Source organism: Petaurus breviceps, unplaced genomic scaffold (genome assembly GCF_028583685.1).
Source record: "Petaurus breviceps papuanus isolate PSGF00001 unplaced genomic scaffold, PetGlider_PUasm1.0 164, whole genome shotgun sequence".
In the NCBI taxonomy this organism is placed as follows: domain Eukaryota; kingdom Metazoa; phylum Chordata; class Mammalia; order Diprotodontia; family Petauridae; genus Petaurus; species Petaurus breviceps.
In genome coordinates this window covers 11,319,126-11,334,319 of record NW_027185735.1, presented here as the reverse complement: position 1 = coordinate 11,334,319, position 15,194 = coordinate 11,319,126, and the positions used below count along the sequence as shown (strand labels likewise).

Below are 15,194 nucleotides of genomic sequence, written 5' to 3'. Positions count from 1 at the left end.
ACAGGGTATCTCACCCTACAGGAGAGAAGGGGGGAAGACGATCAGAGTGGGGGATGATGGAAGGGAGGGCAGGCTGGGGGGAGGGAAGTTGGAAGCACCCACTTTTGAAAAGGGACAGGATCAAATTAGAGAACAAGCAGGAGGTGGGAAAGGAGGGAGAGAAATATAGTCAGTCTTTTACAGTATATCCACTATGGAAATGTTTTGCATAGCTACACATGTACAACCTATATTATCTTCCCAGTAAGGGTGGGTGACAAGGGAGGAAGGGTATTAATCTGGAATTCAAACTTTAGAATCAAATGTTTAAAATATATATATATATAATTATTAATATTATTTTACATGTAACTGGGAAATGATATACAGGTACTGGTACATAGAGATCCACCGTGCCCTAATGGAAAGTCGGAGGGGGTATGGGAGAATGTATGGGAGAGAGCAGATTGGAGGAGGGGATATTTTGGAGTGATGGGTAGGGGAAAAATGGGGAGAAAATTTGTAAATCAAAATCTTACGGGAATGAATGATGTAAACTAGAAGTTAAGAAAGCATTTGATTAAAAAAAACTGAAAAAAATATGATATAGTATCAAAGGAGGGCTTGTTACCTAGACATCATCTGAAGCTCTCTCCCTATCAAAAACAGATAATCTAATAAAGTCTTAACTTGCTATAATGATAATTTCACAATAAGAACTCATATTCTGGATCTGATTCTCATCAGTAAAGAGAACCTGGATACTTGGATAGAAATGACAGGAACTTAAGGAAGAAGTGACCACTCCAAACTAGAGTTTGGCATAGAGAGAAAATCTGGATATAGTTTGACATGCAGACTGAATTTTGGGAAAATATATTTTTAAAAGTTCAGAGGAAGGATAGATAGGATCCCATGGACTCAAATTCTCCAGAGGAAGTCAGCTCAAGAGGGATGGGAAACTTAAGAATGAAATTCTGATGACCCAGTGGGAAATGAGGAGGATAGATGGCAGTTGTCTGAAGAGGCCCATTGTTAGTACTGAGAATTCACCTGCCACCCTTACTTTTTAATTGATACATAAAAAATTTGGGAGCAAGGTTAAATATGTTAAGAATAATGTTAGAAGTGAGCTAATGATAGTGAGAACAGCTTAGAAAAAGAGATTGTTTTAGCTATATTGAGGGAAGAGGATTGAAGAGGTTACACAACTACTGCTCAGTATGAATGCCTAAAAGTAAGACCCTCTGGCTCCCTCCCCACCGCCCCCACCGCTTTCGTTGCTGTGGTAACAAGCCCTTCCCCCTGGGGGAGGGGGGAGTACATGCACAAGACGCGCATGCGTAAGGGGGCGGGCAGCTGGGAATCTCGGCTGGGTGCGGGTCCTGTTTGCTGGTCTCAGGCCAGCCGCAGGGAGAGCCATGGCGGCGGCGGCGGAGACGGAGGAGGCGCTGTGTAGCTTCGTGCGCCCGCTGGAAAAGCGGGACGGCACGGTGCTTCGGATTCAGCAGTACGGCTCAGGAGGCGTGGGTTGTGTGGTGTGGGACGCCGCCATCGTCCTGGCCAAGTACCTGGAGACGCAGCATTTCTCGGGCGCCGCCGCTGGGACACACGCGCTGCGCCAGAGATCCGTGCTGGAGCTGGGAGCCGGCACCGGCGCCGTGGGGCTCATGGCGGCCACCCTTGGGTACAGGTTGGGGTAGCGCCGAGGGGGGAAAGGTGGGTGGGTGGGCGGGCGGGAGGGAGTCCGGGGCTCCGGCGCCTGCGGTCTAGGAACTCGCGCACGCGCACCTCCTTCCAGTCACGAGCTGTCGGGATCGGACGCGGCGTCCCGCCCCCCCCCCCCGTAGGCGCCCTGACGTACCCGCGTGGTCTCTGGGCGCGGCGCTCCGCCCCCGACACTTAGGCACGCACGCTCACTCGCATGCGCCTTCACCCCCCCCCCCCCCCAGCCCCTCTGCGGGAGGTAGGGCTGGCTTGAGGGCTAGACTCCTGCTCCTTCCCCCCGCCCCCACCGCCATTTATACACACACAGATACATGCACACATGTATGTATGCGCTCCCACCCATGTGTTTCTGCTTCCTTTGTAGGGCAGATGTTATAGTCACAGATCTGGAGGAATTACAAGACTTGCTTAAGTTGAATATTAAATTGAACGAGCATCTCATCACCGGTTCCGTGCAAGCCAAGGTACTGAAATGGTTTGTATATTCTTTTAACTTGAGTTTAAGAATTGTGCAAACGTAGCTTTATTCAAATTGTGTTTCTGTGCTGAAAAATACTTATTTCCTGAGGAAAATGTCTAGTTTTCTAAAACGTGAACTTTTTTAAATTAGAGAAATAAATCTTGATAAATGTATGTCTCTTTTTAAGGGGTGAAGAAAGAAAAGACTACTTCTCTCCACCTGATTACATATTGATGGCTGACTGTATATACTACGAAGAGGTAAATTATCCAGTAACCATGGACCTGTTTCCAATTCACTAGAGCTTTTTTTTAAAAAGTAAATTTCAGGTCTGTGCCACATGTATTTAGATACCCTCTTCCCGGTAACAAGTATTTATTTTAAATTTTGTATTTTTTCAAAAATGGCACTTAAAGAGGTAAATGTTTATGGAAAGATGATAAATTGGTTTTTTCCAGCCTAGTCTGTTATTAAAAGAGTCATCTAGTGTTTTTCTTTAAATAGTTGCATAAGGTTTTGTGAGATGCTTATCCTTCACTTATCCATTATACATAGAGCTAACTTGTGATTAAAGTTAAGGAAATGCTTAAATTTGGTACTGCTTTTTAAGGATGAGAGTCAAAAAAAACATGAGCAGACCAAGTTTTTATTTTTTTACTCATTGGCTTCTTTCAGTACAAAGAAAAACTTTCTTTAATTTTTCATTCTTTCCACGTTGACCCCCTAACCAGAGTCATTTAGAATTCCATTTTATAATCAGTGAAACTGAGGCCAATTCACTGATCAGTGAAGTTTGGAACTTTAATAAGATTTGAGTATATGCTATTTACAAAGCATCATACTAAGTAGTTTGGGGGATACAAAGATGAGGACCTGTTTCAGTTATAATTATTTCCAGTTTTAACATTATTTCCTTTTAAACAGTCTTTGGAGCCATTGCTAAAGACTTTAAAGGACCTCAGCGGGCCTAAGACCTGCATCATATGTTGTTATGAACAACGAACTATGGGGAAAAATCCAGAAATAGAAAGAAAGTATTTTGAGGTAAGTACCTGGTAACTGTAGACTATTTTATCATTTATTTTCAAAGCTTGATATTCTCTGAAAAAGGTGGACAGAATTGTTGTTTTCCAAAAGAGTGAACAATTAGATCTCTATTCTCAGTATTCCTGAATGGTTTGTGGCAGCCAGGCTTAATGGTCAGAGCTTGGAATTAAGAAGACCTAATTCAGATTCTGCCTTAGAATCTCTCTTGGATTCTTTGACTGAAAAAATGGGGCTACTTTTTTTCTTTTGAAAAAAATTAATTTCTTGATAGCCTTTATTTGTAAAAAAAAAAAAAAAAAGGATTATTCAATTTGTCCAATACTTGCTTAGTAAATATAATGATATCCTTAAAATGAACTTAATTCTGCGGAAGCAAATTATTGGTAGGAAATTGTTTGGATTGTTGCTGAAAAATAAAAGGAAAGAGAAAAATCTATTTAAGTAGTTGACTCAATTCATATTTTGTCTCACTTAAAAGACAATATTAAATCTAGATTTAGTTTTGCCTGAACAGGAAATAATTAGAAATTGTTTAAGACATGTAGTATATCTCTCCTTTTATCCTCTGGGGGGCATATGTGACATGTCTACTGGTTTTTAAAAGTTTTTTAGATTCTATGTTCAAAACAGGTTTTAAAGGAGCTTTATACCTCATATCTGGAACAGGTTTCTGCAGCTGTTTAAACAGATTTTTTTTACACTGCTCTAAAAGTAGTACTGAACTTTTATAATGGGGTCGGTGTATATGCTGAGCAAACACTCTGAAATTGTTGTATGATCAGAAAATAATTCAGTTATATATGAGTTCATTCTTATGTTTTTCCTCCACAAATTGTAATCCCCTCAATACATTGCTAGATAGTTTAATGAGTTGCTCTGGCAGAAAAGAAAGAAAAATTATCTGGGCCCAGTCCTCTGTGCTGGATCTTAGAAGAGAGATTTATAGGACATTACCAGCCTTTCTGGCTCAGTAGTACCCACCAGAGCTCATAACCATTTTGCGTAGTATTCGAGAGTTCAGGGTCACCTCCATGCCACAGTGAAGCTTTGGAGCAGGTTTTTTAATAGGTGACCAGAAAATGTCTGATGGTCACATATGTTTCCTGACTCTCTCCATGGGCACACACATGGAAACTCTCTTACACCCTACATTAGCTTAAGAAATGGGGAATTTTGCTCTGTTGTTCCTAAGTTTGAGGGACTCTAAAGTTTCATTACCCGAATACACAAATGGACCTGTGATCTCAACATGTCAGAAGTTTTTTTCCAGTGCAGCATGTCACAGCCCATCTGTGCCTGCCTGTCCTGTATGATTCTATCCATGTTTTCTCAGAAGCTCACCATGGGGGGGCAGGCACACAGCACTGCTGAAGATCAACAACACCAAGGTACTGGTGAGGTACTTCATTCTTGTCACATGACCAGTCCATCTTTTCTTCCTGTCTTATAATTCCTTGATGATGGCCTTTACTCCTCTTCTTAGGATATCCTCATTGGTTATGTATACCACCTTGACACTCACCATATGCATCTGCATTGACCTCTGTGTAATATTCATCTTTAGCTTTTCAGAGGCAGTAGTTCATAAGCAAACATTGACAGAATAATTTAAGCAAACATCAGTATTAACTACTGTTTTACTTCCTGGGGAAGTCGAGACTTAAATATCAGAATGTGAAGCTGCTTATGGGACTTCTCACTAAATAGGCACTTAACATTTAATCGTGCTTTGTACTTGGCCTTGTCCTCTATTTGGTGGCTATCTTCTTTAAATCATAAATTCCCTTTGCTACCAGTCAGTCCCAAACAGTGAAACTAGGATATCTAACATCTCAAATTCAGGAGGTTGCTTGCAATGCTGAACCTCTGTTTCTCATGATCACTGTTTGGTCAGTTATAATAAGGCAAAGAAACATAAAACAGAAGAGGCGCCTTTCTCAACCTTGGCTGTTTCAGTGCCCCCTGCTTTAGCAGCCATGTGGGAATGGTTGGCATGTTGTCAAAGGCAGGGCACATGGATAGACTTGAATAGCCCTGATGTTGTCTTAGGCTTGGAAGAGAAGAGAGCAACTGAGGATTGGTTACTTCCTTTTAAGAGTTCCCAGTCAGTCAGTGGCTCTTCCTGCTGAATAATCAGTAAAGGGATTGTTTCATCATTTCCTAAATTTCTATGTTCTTAAGTCCTGAGTGACACATAGCTTTTTGGAAGCATTTAAAGCCTTTATCTCACTCAGGTGTGGAGCCGGTAAACATAGTTGTCTGGAAGCAAACAGGGCAGTTCTAATCATGTGTGATAGTAATGGCAATTAAAGATTCCCCTGTATTGGCTTGGTTTTCAAATTGATTGTGTTAAAACCCAGAGTTTGTTAATCCCACCTGTGGGATGGGCTTGTTGATGTGAAAAGAAAGTCCTCAATTGGGAGGAGCTGGTGACACAAGATTTGGAGACACAAGAGAGAGGCGGAAGATCTTTTTTGGAAGCAGCACCTCGTGGAGAAAGAGAGACTAAGAGAATTGCTGGTGGCCGCTTTGAATTGCCCTGGACTTTTGAGACCTGCCCCCTGAGCTGCCAAGGACTGAGGAGACATGGCTGTTTTGCTGGTACTTTGTCTGTCTGTTTTGATGTTATTTTGCCAGATTTGTCCACTGGTGAAAGACTGTCCTTTTGTTGAAGAAGTCCTGGAACCTGGCTGTTCGCTAAGAAGGCCTGAGACTGTCCTGCAGACAGAGTGAATACTGTCCACTGGTGAGGGACAGTACTGTTGTTGCAGGGGTCTGGAGACTGTCCTGCAGACAGAGTGAATACTGTCCACTGGTGAAGGACAGTGCTGTTGTTGCAGGGGTCTGGGAGCCTTTCTGTTGGTTCAGAAGCCCTGAAGAAGGATTTTCTTGTTGTATGTTTACAGAAATCCTGGGAGAGGGCTTTGCTAATGTGTTCAGGGGTTCTAGGACTGTTCTACAGACAGAGGATAAATTCATGAAGGGACTGGCAATGTATCTTGTGGCTTTGCTAAGCCTTGTCTCCCCAGGAACTAAGATTGCTGAGAACTTGCCTCTTGTCAAGATGAAGAAAAGACCTCCATTTGGGTATTAAGTGCTGTGTTTAAACTTGATGTAACTCTGGGGTAGATTCAATTGTGATCCAGGGGTGGGGAACTTTTGACCTTATGTTTGGAAACTAATCTCCATTTGAGAAGAGGGGCTTTGTGGTGGACTTAATTAAGGTATAGCCTAGGGGTGGAGAAGTATTTAGAACAGAGACTTTGTAATTGATTGAATGATTGGAAGGTCCTGGGGTGGGGTAGTCCTTGGAGATTATTTAATCACACTTAGTAAATGCTGTATTTGGAATGATGTCATGTTTTAATCTTCTCTGTTCTTGGTTGGTCACTGAATAAAATAGAGAGCACCTATGCTGGTATTTTGAACCTGGGAAGTTGCCTTTCTTTTGGCATTACATTACATCATGTCTTGATAGACCATTATAGAGGGAAGACCAGACATATAGGTTGGTGTTATTGGCAACTTTTTTCACTATTGATAAGGGCCAAGATTTTTTCCCCCACACCTTCATATTTTCTTCTCCTTCATATACCTTGTTTATCAGTCACCTAGCATCCCTACAGTCAAATCACTTCTGCCCCAAATCTGCTCTCTATTTATTTGATCTTACCAGGTTGCCTTTTCTGACTCTTTTCTTTAGTACCATTTCTATCACTACCTATAGGCACCTCAGGAAGCGATTCTTTAAAGTCCAAATGTGGTGGTTCCATTATACTTGCTGGAGAATGCAGTCTATTAAAATGAATTTTACAAATCTTGCATTTTTCTTCTCTTTGTAATACTCTATTTTCATCCTTGAATGCCTTTGTGATGACTTTGCTTAGTTGAATATCTTACCAAGCTTTCTTTAAACTGATATTACCGTGTCTTATTAGATGATACTGTTCATAATCACAAAGTTTCACTTCTTCACAAAGTTTTACAAAAGCAGTTAAATTTTAACCTGGTGTTGTCTTAGGCCACCATATCAGCATTTGGCAAGTAAGTTAGATATTTGCTGACTAAGGTACTTTTTGGATTCTTTTGGTCTCCTTGTTTTGTGTATATGTGTGTGTGTGTGTATATATATATATATATATATATATATATTTTTTTTTTTTTTCTTTTTTGGAGAGCTGTTGGGGTTGAGTGACTTGCCCAAGGTTCCACAGCTAGTTTTTGTGTTAAGTGTCTGAGGCCGAATTTGAACTCAGGTCCTCCTGACTCCAGGGCCGGTGCTCTATTCACTGTGCCACCTAGCTGCCCCTGGTCTCCTTGTTTTGGCAGTTAATTTTTGGGTGAAATTATTATAATAGGTGTTAACATAATTTCTGTTGCCCATTTCCCATTTTTGGTTTTCAGTAACTTAGATAATTCAGGGTTAAAACATTTTAATTGTATACAATATCTTTTTTTCTTATTGTTGTAGTTTACCAGTTCTGATTTTAACTCTGAAAAGTTGATGATCTGACCGTACACAGACAGCAGGAATGATTCCTGCATCAATAAGAGGTCTTATCTGTTCAAATAATATTTATTTAATAATCATTTGCTTACCGCTTTCAAGTTTGCAGAATGCTTTCCATGTATTACTTCATTTGATCATTCTTTATGATGTTATTTGGTACATACCACGTTTAAACTATTATTTTTTTTTTGAAAGAAAGTCTACTATAGAGGCATGAGCCTATGTAATTTACAAGTAATTGGTCTCTGTTGTGATTTTTTTTTTCCCCCTGAACCATGCTTTCCTAAAATTTTTGCCTCATCCTTACCTTTTTTTACCTTTGCATTAAAGTTGCCAAGTATTAGTTCTTATGTTAATTTGATTTGGAAGGTCTTAACAGCTTCTTCAAAGAATTTCGCTACTACCTTGTTTTTGAAAATTGGTGTTGGTAAACAGCAAATATTTTTATGGTGGTTTTTTTCCATATTTTGGTCACTTATTATAATGTTAATGATAAGCAAAGCTCCATCATGTAACATAAATATTGATCCCTAATTGGAAAGAGGCCTTTATGACTATTTTCTCTAGTTCTATATTTGCTTAGGGTTTGGTTAAGGAGACTGTCCTCTTACACAAACTAAAGGAGTGCATATCCCCCTTCAGTTTTATATAGTAGATGAGAATTAAGTACAATGCAACAAAGAACTCTTGAGGAATCTGTGTGTTTGTGGTATATAACTAAAGGGTCAGGCTCTGTTTACGAAAACCAGTGCTTTAGATTGCCTTAAAGTAGGATATATGGTCATATTTTTTAATCCTCATGTTTTTCTGTGATGTTAAGATGAAAGTTAATTGGTTTTTTTGAAGTCGCTGTTTTTAAAGTAAATATATATATATATATTTTTTTTTTTTTTTTTGTAATTCTGTTATAGCTCCTCCAGTTGGATTTTGACTTGGAAAAGATTCCTTTGGAGAAACATGATGAAGAATACCGGAGTGAAGATATTCATATTTTATACATCAGAAAGAAAAAATGGTAACTTTAAAGAGTGGCTCTCAATTATTTTCAAAGCTTGCTAGTATTTCTGCCACATTTCTGACATTTGCATAAGTAAGGTACTATTGTACTTAATTTTATTTCTTACATATTTTAACTTCTTTGACTAAAAAGAAGCTAAATTAACTAAGCTAAATAAACTTCATTTGCTTGGTAGTTAAGATAATTATTTTACATAGAATATTTTGAGAAATTGTCCAACAGCCATTTTCTCATGTAACAAGCAAAATGCTATAAAGAAAGAAGTATAATAAATAGGGAGATAATATGTTGCTATTGCTTTCAAAGTCTGAGAAAAGAAAATCTCTTCCTATTTCTGTCCTGGGATTCTTGGTCTTTGGAGGTGATGGTACTTCCTAGCTAGTATATTCTTCTGAACTATTTATTAGCATGTATTTACAAAATGTCTAGATGTCAGTTAAATTTTGGTTTTTGTAAATATTATTGAAAACTTGCTCTTTGTAAAAACTGTGTGAATGTGGATAACTTGATACATTTGTAAAATTTCCCCATAAGCAGTAGTCTTAGAAAAAATAGTTTGATTGAAGCAACTTCGGGTTTTTTTCCACTTTATTTTTCTTGAGTTATCTGTTTTCTTTTACAACATGACTATTATGGATAAGTTTTGCATGACCACACATTTATAACCTATATGGAATTGCTTACCCTCTCATTGAGGGGAGTGGGGAGGGAGGAAGGGAAAGACTTTGGAATTCAAAGTTTTAAAAACAAATGTTACAAATTGTTGTTTACATGTAACTGGGGAAAAATGAAATACTAAGTAAATGCAAAACAAAACAAAAATAGTTTTCTGGCAAAAACAAATATAAAATGTCAGCCTTTCTCTGTAACCTTTTTCCATTTGAAAGCTTGAGAAAGTTTTGATGACTAACCACCACCTTTCCACCACCTTTATCTTTTCCATACTAAGTGATGGATTTAAGATTAAGCAGGTTATGGTACCAAAGGGAATATCTGGACTCTTCTATCAAAAGAACCTTTTTCTTTGATGTGCCCTTAGGTTTCTTCTTTAGGTCTTAGTGACACTCACTGTCATTGTTTAGTCGCACTTGTACTACTCACGATAAAGAGTTTGGTAATCTCTAGTCAAGGGATTTGAAGTGAAGATTAAACCATTTTTTTAAACGATGTTTTTAAATATGGTCAGCTCTTGCCTCCTACCCATGAGTTATTTTTGGAAAGTTTTTAATCCTGAATTGATTAACCTCTGTCATGGTATGTCTACTCCTTAGCTGCCACCTTCAGTTGGTTTATGGACAATTCTACAAATAAAGCACCTGCTGCTGTTAGGGCACTATGTCAATGAATTTAAATAGTCTAAGTAAAACATAATTCAGAAGGCAGCTCTTCTGTCCAAAAATGCTTTACAAAATCAAATATAAAATGCTCAGATCATCTCATCATATTATCTGCAAGTTGTCTGTAAGGTGTATAAGACACTTAGACCAAATAAAATAGTTTTCTTATTTAGAAGCAGCTAGGTGACTCAGGGGATAGAGCACTGGACCTGGAGTCAGGGAGACGTGAGTTCAAATTTGGCCAAACACTTACTAGCTGTTACTAAGAACCAAATAGTTATTAGCTGTTTTCCTTAATCCACTGGAGAAGGAAATGGCAAACCACTCCAGTGTCTTTGTCAAGGAAACTCCACGGACAGCATTGCAAGCTATGATCCATGGAGTCACAAAGAACTGGGCATGACTGAACAACAACGTGATAGAACATTGGTCTGTATTAATGTTGCCATAACTTAAATTTTTTTTTCTTCTTAGCAAGATATATTTATTGACAAAGATGTTAACAGATAATAATTGATAATAAAGGGTCAATGGCTTCCCTCAGTTTATGCCAAAGACCCAGAATTGCAGATGCAACTCACTTTTATAATCATAGAACAAAGAATACAGCAAATATATGATTAGCTAGCACCATGGGGGTAAGGGATTATGATTAGTTACATTGCTGAAGTGAGAGGAACAACATGAGTGGTTGGAGGTTTGGTAATGAGGGATTACATAGTTTAATGCTTTAAGGAGCATGTGATATGTAAGTATGGAATATGTAAGGTATGTGGGAAATGGCTGTTCAGAAAAGGAGATGACATTAGTAAATGGGGGTTTGGACAGTGTATTTTTTCATGTTTGTTTTGAAGCTAAAGGTTTGAAACCTAGTTTCTTTTCTTACAGAAATGACAGCATTGGAACCTTTCATCATTTTGTCAAAGTTTGCAACAACTAGATAAGCTAAACATGTGAATTGGGCTTAGAAGAATAGCATGAAAAAGTTTTCATCACATATTTTCATGGCTTGTCAGTGACACGGGATTTGAATGATAGAAGTAGAAATATGGGTGCTACTTTGAATTCATAGAAGAATTCTACTAAAAGTCAACTGATGTCACCTGCCAGAATTCCTGCAGATGGTGCATTCCCTGCATGTTGGATGAGCCTGAATTGTAACCAGAGTTTTTGTTTGGCCCATTGCGAAATTTTGTTTTAAAGACTATTTTGTGGTGGATCATGTGTTGGAAAAAATTATGTGCTAAACGAATAACTTGTGCTTTCAAGAAATTGAAGAGCATTGATTTTACTTCTTAAAGGGACAACTTTTGAGCCTCACATCTATACTTCAAATTGTATTCAATTTAGATAAACGTAAAAGAGGATCTAATGGGCTTGAGTTTTGTCCCTTACAGAGTCAGCAGTCTTTGTTTTACATATATTCTCTTTTTAATTGCATTATAAGATAGGTTTAATACTTTAAAATGTTTCCTTGGTTCAAAGACAAACTAAGGTTCACATTTTTTTTTTTAATGAAATTTTTGGGGTGGCTAGGTGGCGCAGAGAATAGAGCACTGGCCTTGGAGTCAGGAGGACCCGAGTTCAAATCTGGTCGTAGACACTGAACACACTTACTAGCTTGTGACTTTACGCAAGTCACTTAATTCCAATTGCCTTGCCTTCCCCCCTCAAAAAAAAGGTTTTTTTTGTTATTATAAATTTGAGAAATAAGAACATTTCCTTGTACAAAGAAGTATAGAAAAAGAAGATTGTTTATGACACTGTGAAACTTGATTATGTTGATATTATTTTAAAATAGAAAACATGGTAGTTCCAACACTACCATGCATGTCTGTGTCTGCTTCTGAAATTTTTTCTCTATTTTGTGTATTTTTTTCAATATTTCATTAATGCTCTTTTCAGTTATTTTTTTATATTACTACCTCTCCATCCCCCACTAATTAAAGTAATTACATAAATTCAATGTTTCATTGACTCTTTATTTTCATTTTTGTTATTACTGTACTACTGTCTCCAAAATTAAATTAATTTTTAAAATCTTTGTAATAAGTACTAAAACAAAACAGATTTGTACACTGTGTCTAATAATATATGTCTCATTCTATGCCTCTAGTTCCTTTGCCAAAAAGATTGAAGCATTGTCTTCTGGATTGGTCATTGTATTGACAATAATTATTAATTCTTCCAAAAATGTTTTCCTTCACAATGTTATGGTTGTATATATTGTTTTGATGCTGCTTATTTTACTATGCAAGTCTTAGTTATATCTGAATCTATTCCTTTAAAAAATTTTTACAGCGTATTTCAATGCCTTCACATGTTTATTCCCTGATGTATGACCACTTCACTTTGTTTCTACTTCTTTGTTATAAGAGGAAGTGCTGCTAAAAATTATTTCAGTGTTGTAGGCTCCTTTTCTTCTTTATTCTCTTTCCAGGTATATGCCTAATACCGGTATCACCAAGTTAGAGCATGGGTATAGTTTGGTGAGTTCTGATAAACAACACCAAATTTTTTTCCAGAATGGATGAACCATTTTATAGCTCCACTAGCAGTGCATTACTGTGCCCATTTTCCCATAATGTCTGCCACAATTGTTAATTTTGTTTTGGGTCATCTTTGCCAATATAATAAATGTGAGTGGAACCTCAGTTGTTTTTATTTGCTTTTCATTTATTAATGAATTGCAACTTTTTTTTCACATGATTGATAAATTACCTTTCTTCCCATGAGAACTGCCTGTTCATAGCTGACCATTATTCTATTGGAGAGTAACTCATATATTGGAATTAACTCCCTATGTATATGCTGGATATCAATTCTCATCGGAGGAATTTGCCAGAAAGATTTTTTCCCAGTTAGCAATTCTCTTTTAATTCTAACTATTGGTTTTGTTTGTATAAAAACTTTAATTTTATGTAGTCATCTATTACTGTGAGCCTCCCTATATTTTGTTTTACAAGGTAGCCCCTTCCCTGCTCCTCTACTTTGTTTATGATGCTACTTTTCATATGTTACGTGTCTATTTGGAGTTAATTGTGCCATTTAGTTGAAATCCTAACCTAATCCTAAACCTAATTTCTGACAGTGCTCTCCACTTTTGCCAACAGTTGTTGGAATAGTGAGTCCTTATCCCAGTAGTGTTGGTATCCTTGGGTTTATTGAACCCTATGTTTGATTGCTTTCTGTTTAATATTTCTTGTTTTTTTTCCCTGCATTTCTTCATGAGGTTTTTATGGCCAGCATATTATCAACTTATGTAAATATGCCATGCACAGCTGAGAAGTGTTTTCCTTTCTACTTTGATTCAGTAATGATCATGCTATCCTAAAATTCTGTTCAGGTCTTTGTCTTCTTTCTTGTTTATCCTTTTGTTAGATTTGTTCTGCCATGAGCACATTGAGTATCCCAACTCTTACAGGTTTGCTATCTTTTTCCTTGAAATTTGGTTAAATTTTAAGTACCTAAATGCTGATGCACATATATTATGAATTGATGTTTCATTTTTCATGGTTCCAGTAAGTATAATGTAATTTCCATTTTCATCTCTTTTAATGTGTCTATTTTTACTATTGCCCTGTCTGAGATGATTGTCACCTCTGCTTTTTAAAAATTCACCTGAAGTTACAAGAAATTATTCTGTGCTTTATTTTGACTGTAAATATGTTTCAAATATGTTTCTTGTATATATAGTGTAGGATTCTACTTTTCTGAGAATTTTACTACCCTACATTTTATGTGTTTCTATCCCATGCCCATTGATATTTATAAATGTTAACTTAAGTATTTCCACCATAGCCTATTATTTTCCACCCTCTTTTTCCTCTGTTTTCTTTGGAAAGGAGCTAAAGCAATAGAAGGAATCTGATTAGTGCCACTAATGTGTTATTGAAGGGGTTTATTTGTACTGTTTTGCCCTTCTCTTCATTAGCCCTGATTTTGGTTTTTTTTTTAATACTTTATGATCTACTGTCCAAAATAGGTATTTTGCTTGTGACTTTTCCTTTCCCAGATCTATCCATCATAAATCCCACTCTCCCTTTCCCTGTTCCCAGTTATTTCTTTGTTGTATTTAATATAGTTCTACACCAGATTCTGTGTGTATTTCTTTTTCCAACCTTCTTTTTGTTCTGTTCAGATAAGAGTGAGGTCCTTTTTATCCCCCATTCATTCCTCCATTTGTGTATACTTCTCCAGGACCCCATTTGTGGGCTCTTCCCCATTCTTAATTTCTTCATTAGCATATTATTTTCTCTTACCTTTTTCTTTCCTCTCTTAATAAGAAAAACCAAAAACATCTAGTCCTTATGTTTGTATATTTCTTAACTTCCTCTGTGATCCTTGTCTCTTCTTCCTCTGTTAGAATGTAAGAATTTAATTTAGCCCCATCTAATTGGTTAAATATATTGACTTTTCCAGGTTTCTCTTAACTTTTGTGTTTGCATTTTAAAATTCCTACCACTGAACTTTTCATCAAAATTGATCGAAAGTTCACTTCTATTAAAGGCCCATTTTTCTCTCTGTAGGAATATATCTGGTTTTTATGGCAAATTATTCTTGGTTGTAAGCCTTTGTCGTGTCTTCTGAGATATAATCTAAGACTTCATCTCATAGGAGTTGTAGCATAGTTTTGTGTAACCCTTACTGTATTTCCTTGATGTTTGAACTCTGCTATTTTTTCTTTGGCTTGAAAGCTCTAGAATTTAGCAATGACACTTGTGAATGTTTTTGGGGTTTCTGGTAGATACACACAAGTGGTTTACTTTTGTGGTTTCTTCCAGTATGATAACTTAAGTTTTTTGTTTGGTTATGGTATTTAGGGAGTCTAACAATTTTTTTTTTTTTTTGTTAAGCAATCGGGGTTAAGTAACTTGCTCAAGGTTATATGGCCAGTTATTTCTGGGTGTGGTGCTAAGTATCTGGGCCCGGATTTGATCCCCAGGTCATCCTGACATTGGAGCCAGTGCTCTTAACTCGCTGTGCTACCTGGCCGCCCCTAAGTCCAACAATTTTTAAATTCCTTCCTTGATCTTTTTTTGTAGGTGAGTTGTTTTTAGTAGTAGAGACTTTATATTTTCTTTTCAGTTTTTGGAATTTTGCTGTAATATTTCT

General features: G+C 37.2%; 1 protein-coding gene across 8 annotated transcripts; it reads left to right on the top strand.

Moving 5' to 3' along the window:
* The first annotated feature begins 1,283 nt into the window (after window positions 1-1,283).
* On the top strand, window positions 1,284-12,045 carry VCPKMT (valosin containing protein lysine methyltransferase). Of its 8 annotated transcripts, none has more exons than XM_069082323.1 (7): window positions 1,284-1,672; window positions 2,072-2,182; window positions 2,355-2,427; window positions 3,092-3,211; window positions 4,548-4,602; window positions 8,636-8,739; window positions 10,390-10,508. In XM_069082323.1, exons 1-6 carry the CDS (start codon window positions 1,401-1,403, stop codon window positions 8,653-8,655), a joined length of 651 nt encoding a protein of 216 aa, XP_068938424.1. In that variant the 5' UTR covers window positions 1,284-1,400; the 3' UTR covers window positions 8,656-8,739; window positions 10,390-10,508. The 8 variants fall into 8 exon arrangements, with proteins under 8 accessions (XP_068938424.1, XP_068938423.1, XP_068938422.1 ...); XM_069082322.1 differs by having other exon boundaries at window positions 10,387-10,508; XM_069082321.1 differs by lacking the exon at window positions 10,390-10,508 and adding an exon at window positions 10,968-12,045 and having other exon boundaries at window positions 1,285-1,672.
* Window positions 12,046-15,194: the final 3,149 nt, after the last annotated feature.